This window comes from Mobula hypostoma, chromosome 6, assembly GCF_963921235.1.
Source record: "Mobula hypostoma chromosome 6, sMobHyp1.1, whole genome shotgun sequence".
NCBI lineage: Eukaryota > Metazoa > Chordata > Chondrichthyes > Myliobatiformes > Myliobatidae > Mobula > Mobula hypostoma.
The window spans coordinates 42531368-42552660 of NC_086102.1; the positions used below are offsets into that span (position 1 = coordinate 42531368).

Here is a 21293-nt window from a genome sequence, read left to right on the forward strand (position 1 = left end):
TCGTTGACCTCTGTTTTGAATAACCAAAGATTTACCGTACCACCCTCTATGTGAAGGATTGCCTATCCGTGCTTGCGATCCCTGTTCTAGACTCCCAAGGCAGGGAAAGCATCCTGCCTGAATCCATGTATTCTATAAATTCATTTGCACCTTATTGTCATTAATTTAACTTGTTCAATCCAAATGCAATGCCGGTCGGTGTTGTAGTGGCATTCGCACCGGACTTCGAACCAAATCCGGCTTGGACGCTTTCCATCCTCGCTGGGTAAGCGCCAAGCTGGCGACTCGACCTGGTAAAACACAGACAAGCGCTCAAGAAACGGCACTTGCCGCCCGATGCGCCACAAGGCGTGGAGAGGAACCAAGTGCACCAATAAACGTTAAGATTCAATGTTCATTGTGCAAATGAACATTTTTGAATTGCTGTAGAGCATTGTCCAGAATTATATTTTGCATGGGACTCGCACCTGTGGAATCATATGTGAACAAATCAGGTGAACATTTCTACAAAAGAAATCTAATTATTCTCTGTTGTTCCCCCCCCCCCACCCGCCCCGTGATGGCGGTTGAGAACTAGTAGCTGGGCCAAGCAGCTGCTATTTTCTGAAAACTTCCAACAACAACAATAATTAACCTCAAATTGACCTTAGGGACCATTTAGACCGCTTCCCCGGAGGAAGTACTTGACATATGGACTTCCAGGGGCAGACTGGACTAGCCCCTAAATGCTGATGTCTCCATTTTACCAACAGGATTCCAGCCAAACCAAGGGGGGATTTATTTTAAATGAACGCCCATCCACACAATGCTGCGAATCTAAAACACCTTTGAGAACTGAAGGAAATTTGTAACACTCCAACAAGGATATTAAAAATCCATGCCGCAAGAGTTTATACACACATGTACTGTAATAAATTCGTGACAGCAGAGAATGATTTAAAATCTGGAATTTCACGGCTTTTAGCCAGCAGTTAAAAAAATTAAGTGTGAATTTTGATTTTCACTTTTATTCAGTACAATATTACGTAATGCAGGCTATGTCCTCAGAATTCATTGCCAGAGAAGAAAAAGCTGTGTTGTTTTACAACACCCACAGGGCCCTACCATATCCAACACCTTCCTGTATCAGTCCTATTTTACTCTGATAGTGTTGTTACTTTGTAGCCGTAATCTCAGATTCACACAGTCCATTCGCACCCAACAACTTCCTTATTCGAGCCTTCTCAAGGGTTGAATCTGCCAGCTAAACGGGATTTGAACTAGACAGGTCGGTGTTCTGAATGCTCATCATACAGATACAGATACACATGGACCTCAGCTCACTACCGTACAGGAACAGCCGTAAAAATACAGGGAGGAGTATTCTCACCTTGAAGGCTTTAAAAATTAATTCAAAGCTCAAAGTAAATTTATTATCAAAGTAGATATGTGTCACCATATAATAGAATAATAATGATCATAGAATCATTGAAAGATCGCACGTTTGGCGTTCAACTAGTGTGCAAAAGACAACAAACTACGCAAATACAGAAAGAAAGAAAGAATTATTATAAATAAATAAGTAATAAATATCAAGAACATTAGATGAAAAGCCCCTGAAAGTGAGTCCATACGTTGTGGGAACATGTCAATGATGGGGTAAGTGAAGTTGATTGAAGTTATCCCCTTCTGTCCACGAACCATTTGGTTGAGGGGTAGTAACTGTTCCTGAACCTGGTGGCGTGAGTTCCCTCATGGCTCCAAAAAGAGAGCGAGAAGAGAACAGGTCCCTGGTGGTGGGGACCCTGATGATGGATGCTCCTTTCCTACGACAACGCTTAATGTAGACATGCACAGTGGTAGAACGGCTTTACCCATGAAGGACTGTGCCGTATCCACAACTTCTTGTAGGATTTTCCGTTCAAGGGCATTGATGTTTCCATGCCAGGCTGTAAGGCAACCAGTCAGTATACTGGCCACCACACATCTATAGAAGTTAGACAAAATTTTAGATATCATGCCGAATCTACGTAGTCTCCTAAGGAATTAGAGGGGCTGCATGCTTTCTTGGTCATTGCACCTACGTGCGGGGCCCGGAACAGATCCTCTGAAATACTCACACCGAGAGATTTAAAATTGCTGACCGTCTCCACCGCTGATCCTTTGATGAGGACTGGCTCGTGGACCTCTGGTTTCCTCCTTGTGAAGTCAATAATCATTTCCTTGGTCTTGCTGACATTGAGTAAGAGGTTGTTGTGGCAACACTCAGCCAGATTTTCAAGATGCTGGTTGTACACCACCTTTTATAATGCTGTCGGCAGGAAACTGAAATGTGGCACTGGAGCTGTGCTCAGCCACACAGTGTAAACGAGTAGAGCGGGGGGCGAAGCACACAGCCTTGTGGTTCACCTGTGCTGATGGAGATTGCTGAGGAGATATTGTTGCCAGTATGTATCGGAATTGATAGGTCAGTCGCGATATGGCCATATATTAGCAAATATATTTAATTCAATTTCGAATACCACTTGCAACCTCTATTACATGCAATCAGTCAGCTACATTCACTAACGCAGAGGTGCTGCCTTCTAGCTGCATACACGCATTTAGTCTTTACCTAGTCTTTAGTACACTGTGTACAAAGAAAGCCTTACGAGAGGTTTTACATCCTCGTCCTGATGATGAACTAAGAATTATTCGTTGCTTTTTCATAAACATCTTGTCAGAGTTCCGCCTTCTGTTTTAGGCCTTACACTAGGAATTAATAAGCAGTACAGAAATTTGCAGGACGCGAAAGGTTTGGAAAACCGCTAAGATCTACTCTATTGCTATATGAGTTTTCAAAGTAACGGTACGATGAATGTATAAATTAGTTGCTCCAGTCGTTTTCTATTTCACGTTGTTTAATGTGGTTTCCCAGCAGTTAATGCAGCCAAAAATCCAGACATGATTTTTATTTATCGCGTTCTGCGGTGCTCTGTTTTCCTAGTTTGTCCAATGGTGAAATTTACAGGTGGTTAAAAGTGACCCATAGCGTTCCGGAATCGATGTACCACTGATTTACATCACAGAGGCCAATACTGCTATGTTTTGTTCTGAGATCTTTGTAGTCAGCATCAATACTTAGTCTATCCTGTTTAACTAATAAACTTCCTGAAATACACAAGCAAAATGACGAGAAAACTGGCTTTCAGTTTAATAAAACCACCCATACGTGAAATATTACCTTTCCTGAAAAAGAAGTTGATGCTTTCCCAGCGTAAATGACGAATAAATTCATCTCGGACTTCCTGCCGGGTACAGCTGTCGATTATAACCGACGTTTCGATGACAAACTCTGCCCCCTTCTTCAGGGATGATATCCTTTCCGGTTTATCGTCACCCCTCTAATTAAACACTCCTACGAAGAGAGTCCAATGTTACGCTCCCGCGAGGGTTACAGCTCCTAACAGCATCCACACAGTTCAGTGGAAATTCATTTGAGAGATTTCCGGAAGCTCTTCACTTCCAAAATTTGCCAAGCAAAGTTTAACGCGGGATGATTAAAATCAGGGCATCACCTAGTATTTTAGAAGGCTCTGCAAGGTGTTTGTCTCGCGGTATCAAACAGTTCCCAAGCCCATTTCATCTGTCCTTTTCCAGGTTGCATTAGGGCTGCAATATACTAGAACAGGCATCCTAAAATAAGCGCCCGGAGGAGATATAACCGGGTCCCCAGAAGCAACAGAGAACACAAATGTTATATTTCTTTGTTTGATACTAGCTCACGATTTTTCCACTCCTTTTTGCAGTTTCTTTTGATTTTGTAAGATTATATTAATGGATAGCAAAACAAAGATGTTTCAGATGTAAAAAAAGAACGGCCAGATCTTTAAAATGGCTGAGATGATAATCAGAAATAAAATGCCAGCAGTGTTCAACAGAGATATATATTTTTTCATACACCCATGCATACGCAACGTTCCTCAGGCATCTGGTCCAAATACGTCTCAAGTCGTTGCGTTTCTCCATTTTAACTCCCCTGCACTGACTGTAATTCTTTAATTCCCCGAGGCAACGCGTTTGAAGACAGGCAGTCATTGATCGCGCTGTGGTTGGCCACCCATGATCTCCAGCGAGCAGGACAAGGTAGGTACGGGTTTTTGTAAACTAAATGGTATTATCCACTCCTAACTTTCGATTGAATGTGATTTTAGCACTTTAATTCTTCCTCATATTTCACCATGGTTGAAAAACATAGTGATCTGCTCCTTTCCAAATAGTTAGTTATCTGGTTAGCCATCAATAGGTAGAAATGGATGTGAGGAATCCACAAAACATTGCTTAGATTTCTTGGGGTCTGAGTCCATAGGACACTCAAAGCTGCTGTGTAGGTTGACTCTGTGGTTAAGAAGGCCTACAGTGCATTGGCCTTCACCAATCGTGGGACTGAGTTTAAGAGCCGAGAGGTAATGTTACAGCTGTATAGGACCCTGGTCAGACCCCACTTGGAGTACTGTGCTCAGTTCTGGTCACCTCACTACGGGAAGGATGTGGAGACTATAGAAAGGGTGCAGAGGAGATCTGCAAGGATGTTGCCTGGATTGGGGAGCATGCCTTATGAGAATAGGTTGGGTGAACTTAGCCTTTTCTCCTTGGAGTGACAGAGGTCAAGGGGTGACCTGATTGAGGTGTATAAGATGATGAGAGGCATTAATCATGTGGATAGTCAGAGGCCTTTTTCCCAGGGCTGAAATGGCTAGCACGAGAGAGCACAGTTTTAAGGTGCTTGGAAGTAGGAACAGAGGAGATGTCAGGGGTAAGTTTGTTACACATTGAGTGGTGAGTGCGTGGAATGGGCTGCTGGCGATGGTGGTGGAGGCAGATACAATAGGTTCTTTTATGAGACTCCTGGATAGGTACATGGAGCTTAGAAAAATAGAGGGCTATGGGTAACCCTAGGTAATTTCTAAAGTAAGTATGTGTTCGGCACAGCACTGTGGGCCGAAGGGTCTGTATTGAGCTGTAGGTTTTCTCTGTTTCTATGTGTCACTACCTAGTCCCATCTCTGGACTGGTACTTCATCAGAACAATAGGAATACATTGAAGCAAAGATGCTGGAAATCCTAAACAAAACTAAAAAAAATTGGAAGAACTATGGAGAGACAATGAGCCTTCATAGGACCACAGAAAAAAAGGAGTTGTTATCTGGGTTCATGGACACTAGGATCAGTAATGGGCCCTTCTCCAGTTGCTATCTATAGGACTTAATATAAGGATAGACTGTAATGTGAACAGAAGTTTGCTGACAAAACAGGGCTGGCTGGGAAAGAAAATAATGAGAAGGATGCAAAGGCTTTACAAAGAATAAAGAATGGCTTTAAGCAAGAAATAGTGGGTGTATATTGTATTAACAGAGAGGGTAGAATGTAACAGTAGCACTATTCTAAAGTGTAGTATTCACACTGGCAAGCCAGAATTCTAGCTTTCAATAAGATCATCTCTCATTCTTATGAACTCCAATGAGATTAGGCTCCAACTCCTCTTAAGGCAACACATTCATCCCATGGATCTGAGTGAATACTCTGTGCACCGCCTCAAAAGCAAGTACGTCCTTCCTTAAATAAGGACAAAAACATTGTTTGCAGTATTCCAAGGGTGGACTCACTGGACCTTGTATGGTTGTAACAAGAGTTTACTACTTCTATACCTCATCCCATTGCAATATAAAACAGCATTCCATTTGTCTTCCTGATTACTAGCTGTATCTCCTTACCAACTTACTGTATTTTATGTATAAGGACACCCTGATCATCTCTTCAATAGCATTTTGTGGTCTTTTTCAATTTCCCTTTTCTGCTCCTTGTATCAAGGTGAATTAACCCCAAATCTCCCCACATTCTGAAGAGCAGGTGCTGTTCCTGGTCTTCATCTTGACCAGACCTCTTTATATTATACTCCATTTGGGAAATCTGTGCCCACTGATGAAATTCATCTATCTCGGTTTGCAGGTACTTCATGCCCTCCTCAAAATTAATTTTTCCATTTTCAATTGTCAATGAATTTGGCTACAATCACTCTGCCATATTCTCAAGGATAATTAAGGATGGGCAATCCTTACTGACAATGTCCACATTCTGAAAAATAAACAGCTCAAAGAAATAAAGCTGAGAATCTTCAAAAGTCAGAATTGAAAGTGCACAGAAATCTTGGAGGCTTCCATGGATTAGTCAAGAGCATGAAAAGACTTGAACACAAGGATGGCAGTTTTCAACTTGAGATGTTGCTAACCTGAGGTCCAATGTAGCCAGTAAGCTCAGGCACAGTAGCCAGACAAGATATGTATAGCAGAAATCCCGGACTTACAAATGAGCTTAGACTAAAATGTTCCTGGGCAAACAAGCCAGAAGAAGACTAGAATAGTTGTGGATGACTCAGCAGTTGTAATCAAAAGTAAGTATAGAGATGAGCATTTCCACATATGTGAAAGAAGGTAGGATTGGTGCTGGAAAGGATATGTGCTCGAAGCTTGAATCTAAGTCAAACTAAATTCAAAAGGTGTGAGCAACCTGGTTCAACCTCAGACAGTGGGATGAGAGGGAACCAATCGTTATGGAATATAGTTTGTGGCACATCCAAGACAATGCCAGTGGTCTCCATTTAACCAGGGGTATTTTTGCTTATACAGTACTCAATACTCAACCAGCTGTGTGGCAAATCAGAGGAAGCAGAGGGGTCAGCAATGTGGTAGGGAAGTAAAGATGGATGTCCGATAATTTTTATAAAGCTAACATTCTGCTTTTGAGTGATGCTGCATGGGAAATACAACTTGACAGTTACAAGTCACAGGGAGACCCAGCAAGATAAAGGAACAGGATCCATCACAATTCATTCTTTGGCTATTACTGGATAGATAGGAACAGAACCAAGTGAATCCATCTGATCCAAGAGAGAGAGAGAGTGGAGGGACATTATGTGGCCTTCAAAAACAAAAGATCAGGAGCTTTGCTAAAGCCTCCTGCAGTTTTCTATTCTTGTTACCAGTTTCATATAAACCCGTGGCAGACAGACTGAGAAGTAAAAGGACAAGTCTAACATGGACACTGTTAATTAGCATGTTGGTTTAATTTTGGAGAAAAATAACTTGATTGCCTTGGTGACGGGGTTATAGAGTTTGTATATTCACCTTTTAAAAAGACAAGAGTCATTACAGGAAGAAAATAAACAATGGGCTTCTTATAGAGGAAGGTAGGAGAAGGAAAGGGCCTGGAGATTCTGGACAAATAAGAAATGTGAACAAACTATTTGCAGTGACTTCAATCTGCCAGGGAAAGATAGGAAAATATAGTTGAAGAAGAATGAAAGCTTAATCCTAGATGTGCTATTGAATTGTTGCATGGGTTCAATGTTTAAGAAATTCACCCAAGCATTTGTCAGACAATTTGGCTAAATCTCGAAGTTGAAAACTGAAGCTCAATACACAGCAAAGGAAATGGACACAATGGAAGGTTATTTCTACTGTATCTGAGGAGCGCATGTTGATGCAAACAGGCAGAGTTGGGAAATGGAAAGGTAAGTTAAGGGCAAACAAGAGAAAATCTGCAGATGTTGGAAATCGAGCAAAGCACACAAAATGCTGGAGGAACTCAGTAGACCAGACAGTCCTGCCAAAGCGTTTTGGCCCGAAATGTCGACTGTACTCCTTTCCATAGATGCTACCTGCCCTGCTGAGTTCCTCCAGCATTTTGTGAGGTAAGTTAAGGAAACAATTGGAATTAAAGGAAAGATTACAAATGAATAATATATGGATAACACAAGGAAAACTTTAAGTTGGGTACAACCTAAATAATACAGTGAATATGGTTCAGAAGAAGTGCTTTATTATCATGGTGGTGAATAGCCATTGTAATCTTCAATTTGTCCATATAGTGTGGCAGAAGAGCAAGAAAACTGTAGTGAAATGGAACAATTTTTTATAAAGTTTTGCCAAGTTCGAGGGTCTTTCACTAAAATTATTATGGAAGGGTAAAAGAATTCCCACATAAATTAATTTTTTTTTAATTATGTGTATCCAATTATATAACAACAAGGTAAAGAAGGAGAATGCAGAATAAGGCTCAATGATAAGGAATAGGATGAGAAATGTCAAGCATTTGTGAAAACCCAACTGATTTGCTAATGGCTTGCTGAGCATTCATCCTGCAAACTGCATCATATTGTCACCAAACGCATTTATCTAATTTTCGGAATAACCTTGATGTGCTTAGATTGTCTGCTTTGTTTTGTTTTTCCATTACTACCCTTCAAAATTATTTCACCGACCAAAGCACTTTGAGACAGGCTGAGTTAAAGCATTAACATTGGAGGAAGAAAGAGGAAACCATAAAGAAAATTACAGATAGGGCAGTCTTTGATAGGCCAAGAGAGCAAAAGGAAACCAAAGTACAAAAGCTGGATTGACCAATACAAGTATACTAAAAAAATGGTTAGGGAAATTGGTCATGTCATTGCTTCAAAAGATTATTAGAAACAGCATTAAAGCCTGAAGTTTTGAAAGTAACAAATGTGAAACACATTTTTAAGAAGGTGCATTGGGACTGCCACATTTTGGGTTTCTTTCATCCTTTTTTACTCAAGATATTTTTAGATTCATACTCTAGATTACTTTTGTTCATGGGCTGTTGTCTGCTATATTCCAGCGATTGTTTTCATTTACTTGAGCTAAAAGTTTGAATGAAGTCAGGATAACATAACAGCAAAGCTCAGAAAATATATATTTCAGCTGCTGGTTTTATTCTAGGGACCCCTATGATATAGGAAGGGCCAGTCTACCTGTTTTTTAAACTGTAATTGACAAATATACATATGAAACAGCAATTGAACATGCAGTAATACTAATATATTTATTTTTACAATAGTTGTTAAGCTTAACATTCCTTAAGCAATACAGAATCATTTATAATTTACTAGTACCATGCTAAATTAATTTTCCCTCCATATTTATGTAGCATTTCTACCGCATTTAGCTCATTAACTTTCATTAAACTCATTAAGTCTCTGGAAGTTTCAGACAAATTCACTAATGAGACTCCAGGCAAACTAATCTATTTCAAAAAGACAGGTCATTAAGTAACTTCAGACTGAAAGTTAACAGAACTTAATCAATTACTGCATTCAAAATCGAATTTGAACAAAGTACATCTGTTGAATTGAGTGACCTGGCCTACCTCCTGCTCATTAAATGCTGCAGAATTTTGTTAAAAGTGAACTGAAGTCTGAACATCATACTCTGACTTGGCAGAAGGACAGACAAAATTGCATATTTTTGTTGAAAGGATGATACAGGAAATAGACTAACAGTGATGTCAGAGGATACCCTGGAAAAGAGGATAACGAAACACATAGAGAGATATATTGATAAAGAATATTCCATGGCCTTAGGGATACCAAACTGCGATGCAGCCAACTGAAGAATGATTTTTTTAAAGTGTGATTATTGTTAAAATGCCGGCAAGCAATTTATGCAGCCAATTTTTAGTTCCACAAATAAAAATGAGACAATGATTAATCTGTCATCAGTAATGTTAACTGAGGAGCTGATACTGTATCCACTTGTTCGCCAGAGGGTAGATATGTGATATCTGATTTCAAGGAAAGCACCAGGACAGAATATATTCCAGTACTTTTAGTAATGGACTGAAGTATTAGGTTAAAGTTTTGAAATGGAACTTTAACCCAAAATGTTCTGAGTCAGAGAGAAGTATAATTCAAATGAGTCATAATTGACATGGTCTAAAAAGAACACAGTAGTGCTAACATGGATTGCAACCAGAAATCCACAGGGAAGTGCAAAAGCTGCTTTTTAAAAATTTTGGGGTCAGATATGAATCTGTTTGAACTTTTCAGGTCATAATTAAATAAAAAGCAGTGGTTCTGGTGGGATTTAAATAACCTGAAACAATCAGACCAAACAGGAACATTTCTAAATAAGTTGGAAAGATGGGATGATGACTAGAATATACCATTTTTCAAGGATATACATATGATGATGATGCCATTGAAGGACATAAGGAACAACATGTGATTATTCCAAAATATTGGTGGAAGTGGACTGAAGCTAACAACAGAGTTATGACTGATGTAGTGAAGATTAATTTCATCTTATATTTATATGTATAGGAAGGAATCAGAATAACATAAATTCCAGAAGGTGACAATACAATTACAAAATAAAACTCTGTGCGGCTCATTTAATCATTAGCTGAATCTGAAAACTATGTATAAAGATCATAAGCAAAGCTAGCAATCAAGTACAAACTGTATTCTTTGGAGGTACCATCTTCCAAATGATTCATAATACTGATAAGAGAAAATCCGCAGATGCTGGAATACACACAAAATGGTGGAGGAACTCAGCAGGTCAGGATGCATCTATGAAAAAGAGTAAACAGTTCATGTTTTGGGTTGAGTCATGATGAAGGGTCTCAGCTGAAATGCTGACTGGTTGCTCTTTTCCAAAGATGCTGCCTGGCCTGCTGAGTTCCTCCAGTGTTTTGCATATGTTGTTCAAAATACTGATGCCTGCTTTTCCTCTTCATCTTTCAACCAACAATCAAAAATGTCTTGAGATGGTTAGTGGGATCTTCTGGTGCTAAAGTCTGAAGGAAGCTTTTTGCAGGTATTCAGAAATAATTAAGGCTGTAGATAAATTAAGGCTGTGCATGGTGCACAGTATAGCTATAACCATAAAGAGGACAATGAACATCTTGTAAAGTATTTGATTAAAACTACTTTAAATCTCTGTGGTTTGCCAAATAATGCTGCTCTCACCAAATTATTGTGGTAAAATTATAATCATTTTCTCACTAGAACATCAAACTGAATAAGACACCAACTAATATAAGACATCAAAGTAAGCTACTACCTCCTCAAATATATAATTCTCTAAAATGTTTTAAAAAATATTATATTGATTATTTTCATAATTTGCTGTTGCCTCTTTTAATGCTAAACATTTATATCAAAGATGTTTCCTATTTTTAGAATAAATATATACAATGGCAATCTTTAAGGACTATTATAGATAAAATTCTGTTTAAGGGATGATTAACTGTGCTGTAATATCCATTGCTATCAGGCAGACAGGATTTTCCCAATGGGTAAAGAATAAAATGACACAAAATGTCCATATATATTTATATATTGTAATTTACTTGCACCCTCACATGAATACAAATTACTACAAGCTATTGTTTTTATATTTTATACTTTTAACCTGAAAAATCTGATGTCCAATCTCCAGATGAACTGAAAATGAAAACAATTCAGAACTAAATATAAAATTATTTAGGCTGTCCAGAATTTTTTTTGTCTTTACCTTTTAATGCCTATGTAATAAATTTCCTTGATTAAAACACTTTTCCAACGATTTGTACTTGAATTGCTTTTCCCAAATCCAAGATGCTATCTGAATTTAGATTCTGTAGTGTAAGCATATGGTTCTAACTCTTCAAGAAACATCAGCTGCACATCCGTTCAATATTTCTCTTCAAATCATTTAAAATCATTTGAAAATCAACAAACAATCAAAAGTTGTTAAAATATTATTGGGGTAAATTTTCAATTAAGCATTTTTTTCAAACAGAATTTGTGTTGATGTGCGTGGGAGGAGATAGTGGGAGGTCTTGCCTTGTGCACCTGATGCATTTTTGTTGTGAGTATTTTGCAAAATGCCAGAAGGTACAGAAGTTAACGTTAAAAGAGAAAGCGATATAGTCAATAGCATCAAAACTCTATGGGATTCAAATCCAATAATTGCACCTTCCATTATTCCCATATTTTCTGGATTCGCCCTGTCGCACACAGATTTTTCTGCAATTGCTAAATGTCACAGTGACTGGAAGCAGAAATTCTTCAATACCTCACTCCTCTTAAAATATTAGCTTTTCTAAGCTTTGCACTGGAAGTATAAACTGCGTCTTTAAATAAGTTACTGAAGTCTGTCTCTATGATGAAACATGTTTATAGAATAAAATATATCCATGTCGATATTAACAAGTGGAAGTGAAAGATGACCTTTTCTACATTATTGTAACAATATAATATTGTTTTCAAAAGCAAAGAAATCAAATCTCAGCTTGTTCTGAAGTATTACATTGAAATTCTTCTGATGCGTTACATTCACTTCACTATTTTGCCTCTTATAGAACAGCACTTGTAAAACGTTAAAGATAAGTTTCAGAGGAACTATAAAACTTCAGATTCCAAATTACAATATTGTGTCAATGTCTTAAATAGCTGTTAGTGCTCTGCTCTTTCTACCAAATTATGCAGAGATGCTCCTCCTGCATTGCGAAAGAGCTTCGCCCAAATTACATCCTCATCTAAAATAATTTGAATGAAGTACAAAGATGTCGTATTTTAAACTCATATTACAACATTTTCTAAAATACTACCCCCAGCTCACAACTACAAAAAACATAACGATAGCAATCTGTGAGAAATGTTATCAACAACCCTTGGAAGTAATTCTGATAAATTCTAACAACCTATTTAAAAGCTGCAACGCTATTCTTGTCTAAACACTACATTCAAAATAACTCAAATCGCAAAGCTCTGTCTAACGGGATACCTCTTAAGTTAATACACTTTAGAAACAAGTCAACATGACCGAATTATACTGAAACTGCATGCTGTATCTTCTAAGATATCGCGTTGGTTCACGATGCTAATGGTTTCTAACGCTTATCAAAAAACACTGACTGTTCTAGCATAACATAAATGAATATATCCATGGTGCCTTCTAATTGCTACACAGGAAAGGAGACTTTACACTACCGCATCTCTATCTTGAAGTAGGAAATATTCTACAAAGATTATATTGAAAATATAAATGATATTATTTTAGTCCATTTAATTCATTTTAAGAAATGCATTATAAAACTGTCCGCTTCCAAATACTTAAAGCATCTTTGCAACTTTATCACATTGACCGCACACAAGTCTCCCTTGAGCGATGAAGCACAAACCTAATCCAGATATTAGACAGATTTAAAAAAAACTAAATAGCATCATCGACATTGTTCCTCCTAAGTATAAAACTGAAATTGAAATGCGGGGCCTGCTTAAGTTTTTAAAATAAATTGTCTTTGAATCATCAAGTTTCAAAGTTTCTTGGGCTTGAGAGTGAAACGATATTTGCTATAATTGGAGATGCTCAATAAACCATTCAATAGCTTCAGTAACATTCAAAATAAAATATTGGTCGCAACCTCCAATATGTAAAGTACAAAACGTCGTCCCAAGCTCGCCCTTCTTCGGATACAAACTAGATCGAAAATGTAAAATGCTTTTTCTGATGAAAGCTTTCTATGCCGTCCGTTCCAGTGAAGGAGGAAGAACGTGCTCTATGAAGTATGTTTTACAAATACCTTCCCACGTACATTTTGAATCTTTGAATACATTCTCACCTCGCAATTACCAAAAAAAATGGATCTACCAGATTAGAATAAACCTCGGGTATGTTCAAAATTATTGCTGACAGAGAAAGATGCCAACGGTAGGACTTGAATACTTAAAGTACAAAACGATTCTGCAACTGCAATTCGTGAATCATTCTCAATAACAGGTGATTGAGGCTCCAGTATCAATATAAGAATAACTCATAAAGGCTTATATTTATAAAGAACGTGCACACAGAAACATACCTGGATTAAACGGCCAAAGAAAATAGTCCACCGAGGGACGAACAAGGAATTTCAAATTTAAAGATTTTTTTTGTATTGAGCAGCAGATGCTCGAGCTAACAGTTCGCTTAATTTTGCGTTTGTTTCGTGCTGCCCGTTTTCACAACTTTAAAGTAATGCCTCCCGGTGACTTTTCGGATATCAAAACCCAGTTTATTCATTATACGAACGTGTGCGTGTGTGTGTGTGTGTGTGTGTGTGTGTGTGTGTGTGTGGGTGGGTGGGTGGTGGGAATAGGGGACAGATTTGCCAATATAAAGAGAAACCCGAAATGGAATGTTAATAGTATTTTTTTAAAAAAACAAGATTAATCTAATCCTAACAGCAGACTGAAGTAGAAATGTTCGGTGTGTCTTTACGAAATATCACTGGCGAATAACAGTCAGAAGAGCCTTTTGCTGAAAAGCTATAGCTTCCCAATTTCGGACGATAATAAAGCTCTTCCAGTACTTTGAAATGTGTTTGGTATTTTTTAAATTTCGGATCTGAATTAATCGACTGTCAAAACAGCGAGGTGTATTCTTCCAATTAATTGAACAGGGGATCATAGCACTACACCATTTGCAAGGAGCAACACCCGTTCCCACCAAGGTCGAAGGAGCAGAGCCACGAAAAGCCCAATCTTCCAACGCACTCCCAAAGCTTCCCTGTCAGCGAGAAGTGGTGCGCTCAGCGCTTTGTTTATTTATACTCGGATTTAATTATAAAAGTTACAACGCTATTTTCTTTTTAAGGTGGGGACCAGCATTAATCCACGAATACCATCGCCATCGCAAGCTAGCAAACGGCCGGTGCAGTCGGCCGCCCAAGCACCTGTCGCTTCATTGCGGTTACCTGTATCCCGCACACTGTCAGCTATCTCCTCTCGTCTCCATATCCCTTGAAAACGTTACACGGACCAAAGGAGACGTCACTATTTTGTGAAGCACCAAAATAAACCGAGTTGGGGCTATTTCTGCAGGCGGATTTTACATTTACAATTCAATGTAACAGTCAATAGGAAGTAGCTGGTGGAGGGCCGGCATCATCACTTTAATGTGTGGGTCAGCCGTGCTGGCTTTCTTACCTACACTATTTCGATTGGGATCGCATGCCTCATTCTTTCAATTCATTATCTTCATCTAAATCCTAAATGTTTTAATACCCATCCGTGTTGTGGGGAAGGAATAGGGAGATTTTATTCCTAGTGGATTGTGTGACTTGCTGGCGGTGGAACCAGCGCGCTAAAACGGACATGGTACTTCACCCCCAGTCCGTAGTGTGAACTCCTGACCAAAGAGCGATTCTTAGCCGTCTTACATTTAGATAGAGCGGTGGGTGCTTTTGTATTCCTGAATGATCTTGAATGTAACACAGAAAGCATTTGTAATTCTTTTTAGCAACAAAATATAAAATAGAATTAAAACATATTGTAGGACCGCAACGCTAAAATAGAACCAAATCTAATTACAAACTATTTATGTCATTCTATAAAATAAGCACCATGATTCAATCTTCTTGGGACTAGTGTTCAAATATCTTTCGTAGATTCGGAGGTGAAATAGTTACCATAAACCTTTTTGGGGTAGAGTTCGATTATTACATTGGGACCGTCACAAAACCTAGGGAGGACAGTTAACGAGTGTATGAAGACTGGTGAGAGAGTGCGGCTCGCTCACGCTCGGCATTACTCGGGCTATTACCGTGTTAATGCCATTCAGACTGGGCGCGGTAAAAAAAAGGTAGTTGGTCTCTTCAACTTTAAGGAACAGGCACGGAGTTGGACTCGCGGCTCGCTGAACAATCCGCCAAGTAGTGAGACTCTGGCCAGAGTGTAGAAAATTGCTCAGTGAAACTAGTAACACTACGAGGGAATGCGGGATAGTTTTGAAATCTTAATGTTGTGTGAACAATATTTTTAACTCCCACTCTACGGAAGAGCCAACTAAACGGCAATCTAAATAGGCAGCTCCCGGCCCCACTGTGGCCCGGTTCTACCCGCCTTGAAACAGCAGTCCGGCCGCAGACTAAAACGAGTGAGAAAGCGGGCAACACGTGCACGGCCTCTGATCCTAAAGTCTTAAAGCAGAGGCTGGTGGCAGAGTTTGATTTTTCAAATAGTGCTATATATTTCCTTTTTCAAATAGAAAACCAATTGTTCTTCCCCATCCCATTAGGAACCTGTGCCCCTGAAAAACGGGAGAGATTTTTTTGCGAAACTGTTACAGGGAAAATAAAAGGCTGGGGAGGGGAGCTGATTTTTTTTAGAAAGGAATACTTCCGATTGATCGTTCTCTGGTGCAGAGAAATGATCTACAACCACGCTTGTGCTGGTGAGTTCTGGCGCTTGGAGAGTGCCGTTGAAGATGCCTGTTTTTATTTGTACACTAACCGGAGTTGATCTCCATACACTGGCTTGAATCCACGCTGTCGCCAAGCTCCGAATCCGGGTTTATACTGTCCACACTCAGCTCCATGGTCTTCTCGCCCCATTCTTGGATTTTCCGCTTTTTATTTGTCCCGATCAGCGCTTCCACCGAGAAGGCGTGCGCCCTCGAACTGAGGGCAGCTGCCGATCGCCTCCTTTCACTCATCGCCCGAACAGGGATCGTCCAGAAACAAGCAAACCCTAACGTTCCCTTCAAAGACACCAATATGAGTGGTTGAGAGGCGGCAGTGACCACTCACTGCAGCAGTTTCCAACTGAAAAAAAATTAAAATAATGGTTGCAAATTGAGCGCTTGATAGACACAAGGGTTACAGAGGTCCAGAGCTCGTTACATCTCTCACAGTCCCAGTTAGCATGTTGCTGGCGAAAGGAGAGCAGTTATTGAATTTAGTCCACTTTCAGCCTCAACTCTGTCATCTCCCCCCAGGCTGATTGATGCAAACTTCTGCAGCATTTTACTGCAGGGGAGAGGTCTGGATGCCTGTCAAACCTTGCCGTCCAATAGAATCGCAGCTAGCAACCGGGATCCAATGACAGACAAAAATCCCATGACAAACCAGGATCCAATGCCAGCAGAATTCCAAGAGAGAGAGAAAAAAACGTACATTTTGGACATTTTGTCTCCACTAAACACCTTGATGGACGCCGATCAAATACTGCTCCTATTTATCTACTGCAGAATTCAAAAAGTTTCGGGGCAACTAAATTAGAAACGCTTTTCTTCGTTCACCCGTCTATTCCGCGCTATGTTTAACATGGAGCTGAAGTGTTTCGGATTAACCGTTTGGCACCTACTGCCACATCGGCCTGAAATTCAATTCGAAACACATTAAATAAAAATTTTATTAAATTTCCTCGCCCATATCTGACATTGATGATGGTTGACAACAAATAGTTTAGCAACTACTTTCTCGCTAGCACAACTTGTGAAGAAACATCAATTTTCTGCACATTATGTCAATGTTTTCCAGCTCCTCCGTGGTCAATTTTCATATGTGCTTCTATTTCCCCTTGCTACATTGAGGTGGAGCAGAGCAGCGTTTGAGAAGTAAAGCAGAAACAATTTAATGTTTCAGGAACAACTTCACGTTATCTTCTGTGGCCCTGCATTATGCAAATCAAAAAGCACTGGGAACAAGCTGGACTTTCTCGGCGGGAGGTTTGTTCGAATCCAGGCGAGTTAGATAATTGTCACAGAAATTAAACAAAAATGCAAAACTATAAAATAACACCAGCAAACAAATCGATCTGTACCGCTGCTTCGTGTCTCATTTGAGAGTTCCATACTGCTAAAAAAAAATTATGTTAGATTGACTTCCTGGAAAATTGCATTCGTTGGCCACAGTTGATGTATCATTCCGTGTTTTAAAGCATCCATTAATGAAATCTACTTTGGTTTGGGATCACGGCGTAACTTTGTGGGAGAAATACACATTAGTCTGCGGGGTACAGGTACTAACAGGAATAAAGATGGATATCCGATTTCAAGCAAGTAATTTGAAAATGAATTCTTAAGCCAAACCTTGATCAGAATCCGTCGCAGGATGCTCAGCTGGTAACGCGCTGACGCCGAGGAAGAACGAAATAAAATAGAAAACGTTGGAAATACAAAATTGCTCTATCAGAATCTATACTGGGGCAGGTTATTAGTCGGGCATGGACTTGTGGTGGCTGCACCCGCTCTCTCCACCAGCGCCCTCTCCTCCCAACATCCCCCCCCCCACCTGCCCACACACAAACACATGCCGTGCATTTGCAATATTTTGCGATCGATTTTACATGTCCCTGTTATTGAATAAGAAAACGCAGTGACCTTGTTGACCCTTTATTAGCTTATGACACTTTAACTATTTTCATCAGTTAAGTTAAGTGATATTAGTTGTTTTTGTATTCCATCTTCTTTCTTTAAAATCGTTATTGGATAATAACTCAGATTCCTTTCACAAATTACCGTAATTATTTAAACTCGTACTTTAAATAATCATTGGAAACCAAAGACAAAGGAAATAACACATAATTGTTAGTAGTGACTAAACATTCAGGTAACTGTAGAGTTGGTGGGAAATTGGATATACTGCATAGAAAAGACTGCGCGTATGATGTAACATTACTCTAGTTAGTGTCATTAGCTTTCCGTGGGTCTTTCGCAGTTAACGGATAATATTTGGAATTTTTGAAATCACTGTAAACCAACGCAAATTTTAAAATAGTTTTCCTCTGCTTCCCAGTAGATTGGACCACAGCAACAATAATTTTACTCTTCCCGTTCCAAAGAGATCATCCTAGTCCTGCCGCAACGCACTGAAAAAGAAATTACCCCGGTCAGAAAGAATGCAGAAAATTGAAACACACAGGAGATACTGAAAGAACTAAAGATTTTAGAAAAAGTTTAGGGAAGTTTGAACCGAAGGGAAATTGTCTCCCATCAATATTTTAATTAATAGAGTGCCTTTCTGCTCACCTAGTTTATTTTTACAAAATTGCCCTCGAAAATAACGAGGATATCAATTTTAATTTTTGTTTGCCCTACACTTTACTATTGAAGTTAAAGCTATGCCCCATCCTACTTCTGGAAGTTGAAGAGCTTTGATTTTGATGGGCAGGAGTTTGAGTTTTATTCTGGTTTGCGCCTGTCACTTGGGTATATTTTTCAAAATAATTACCAAAATCGAAGGGATAAGTACTTCTACTGGCTCACCTTCTCCCACATTTTCTGTCTCCGTCGCATGAATTACTAAAGACAATTTAGAAATTATAGTGCTGTTACATCTTTCAGGATCTGTGCCTTCTCACATAAAAAAGAACTCAGAGAAACGGGCATATTCGACTGTATTATCATAACATGATACCAACAGAAACACATCAGAACCCAACCAAATACCTTTAAAAAAAAACGTGGAATTGATTATTGTAGTGATTAGAGAGCATGGCGCTGATGTAATAATCAGAACAAAAATCTCGTAATATGATCGCGATGGTATCCTGGATCTGAAGGATCCCTACATTAATCATTGGTGCTGTTTTGGCCAGTTTTATAATTCGTTACATCACGCTGTGGAACTGATAGAAAGCAAGATGAATCTCCGTCCCTCATGCTGTAAAAACCCGAAATATACAGTATGTGCTTTTCCATATGCGTACAGTTGTCTGCAGAGATAGAGATATTTAATCTACTATTAATATGTGGATACATCTTTGTCCTTTTTATTTCAATAACTCCCATTCAGTCGCTTTTTCCATCATCATCAAAGCCCAACTCACCCTCATGTAATTAATTCCAGAATCTCTTTAGAATCTACGGATTAAGACTTGGGAGAAGTTTGGCTGCGACCCCATGCCCAACATCTGCATGTCCCTAACATTTAATTTTCTTCTACAGATTGATGGTTACCACCTTCCGGTGCAAAGACGTTAGGATTTTTTAAATACGTCAAATGCGATCAGTTCACACCTAAATACGTTGAGTCGCGTCTAATATATTCGTGCCTGCGGCTCTTCTGAACAAGGTGAAATGGCCCAGAATCTATGGGGTTATTGACAATTGTGGAGGTCAACGTGGTCACCAGGTTTACGAGTGATAAAATTCTCAGCAGGGTACATGATGGTCCGAGAGTCATGGATAACATCAGTACTTATGTTTCCCGATTTTATTTTATTTTTGTCACGAAAGTATTGCGAAATCAAAAAGCAGTCGTTACTAAAGTTTGTACGATGGTGGCGTCACATCTAACACTGTCGGCTATTTTCTGTTTGTCATGGCACGGAACTGCGTTCCGTCCAGCTCGCTGTTGCCGCTGAACCTCAAGGAATACAAATTCACAAATATGCCATTGACGTGTTACCAGGCAGCTGCAAATCGCACAGGGGCGATTACTATGCGTGGTGCTGAGCCCCAGGCAAAGTCGAATCAAAAGTGCTATTGCTAAGGTATGATCGAGGGTTCTGGTCATGCAGTCAATTACACGCCTCTGCTCCCGCACGATCTTAGATTTCATGCAGCCTTGCTTGGTGCTCGTTTGATTTGGCCGGGTATCTGCCCGGCATTCTACTTGATTCTAAAGAAATATTTTAAAAGAGAGAGAAAGCCTACGTTTCTGTGATGCCAAATATAATCCCAAGAACGTCCCACAGTCCCTGGAACTGCCGTCACAGTTACCGGGCGAAGAATGCAGTCAATTAACACGAAGGCCCAGACAGGCCGTAAACAAACGAATAACTGGTTAGTTCGTCTTTATTTTGGTCATGAAGAAAGGATGATTGTTGGCCGGGGTACCGGGGAGATCGCACATTGAATACACGTAACGGGAAAACAAAACTCCTGTTGTATCAAAAGTGTATCAACTTCTGTCGACTTCTCAAGTGGAGAGTGATGTCGAGGCCCAGCGACTAGGTCTGCATTTGAACACTCTCATACTTTTAGGGTGTCAAAAAGCCCCGGAATGAGCTCTACACTTACAAGATTCCCTGGCCTTTTATCTCTGCTCTAATACTTGAGGGTGGAGATGATCGAATCTGTGTATAGAAATATCAGTGAAGCTTCAGCCTAACTGAATTATTTCAATAACTGAGAGATGTATTAGATGAAAACATTCAACTGCGTTGCTGTCAGTACTGCTTGCTGGATAAAAACTGTCATGAAACACCATTTCCCCAGGATCCATAAAGGCGTCAGTCACAATGTGTCGCCCCAAAATAAGCACCTCTTCCCGACATCTCGGTGGCGCGTGTTGCCGTGTAAGTTAATGAATTGTTTATTGCTTCCCCTGGTCTATTGAACCCTTCGCCCTAACTCACACTGATGGAGTTTCTCTTTCTGTTGATAGCGGTAAGTGGGCCAAAAGTAGAACCCCCTCCCCCTCGCGCGCGCGCGCGCTCACACACACACACACACACACACACACACACACACACACACACAAATCGCGGAGTAAAGGATTTTAGAAAGAAAAATGGAAGCGATGAAACTAAGTTCGTTGTACAATAACGCATCTCATTTAAAATGATTTATCGATCTTCTGGCTCAGCTCAACATTCCCAGTCGCTTAACAGGTTTATCTGCAGATAAATTAATCTACGTTGTTTGGATTGTTGGTAATTGGAAACTGTTCGCTTGCTCAATACTGAATCCACACGGAGCATCATCATTGACAGAGATGACTAATTAT

General features: G+C 39.6%; 2 protein-coding genes across 7 annotated transcripts in view; one reads left to right on the forward strand and one right to left on the reverse strand.

Moving 5' to 3' along the window:
* Window positions 1-16545, reverse strand: part of tbx15 (T-box transcription factor 15) — a 93948-nt gene extending 77403 nt beyond the window's left edge. For all 3 annotated transcript variants that reach the window (XM_063049858.1, XM_063049859.1, XM_063049860.1), the window contains exon 1: window positions 16072-16545. In XM_063049858.1, the coding sequence (XP_062905928.1) occupies window positions 16072-16273 (202 nt within the window). In that variant the 5' untranslated portion in view covers window positions 16274-16545. The remainder of the gene's footprint in view (window positions 1-16071) is intronic.
* Window positions 16546-19791: 3246 nt separating this feature from the next.
* The window catches only part of LOC134347983 (uncharacterized), a 98951-nt gene continuing 97449 nt past the window's right edge, over window positions 19792-21293 (forward strand). For all 4 annotated transcript variants that reach the window (XR_010018312.1, XM_063050690.1, XM_063050691.1 and 1 more), the window contains exon 1: window positions 19792-20862. Coding sequence is in view for 1 of the 4 variants with exons in the window: in XM_063050689.1 (XP_062906759.1) it covers window positions 20709-20862 (154 nt within the window). In the remaining 3 variants the exon portion in view is untranslated. The remainder of the gene's footprint in view (window positions 20863-21293) is intronic.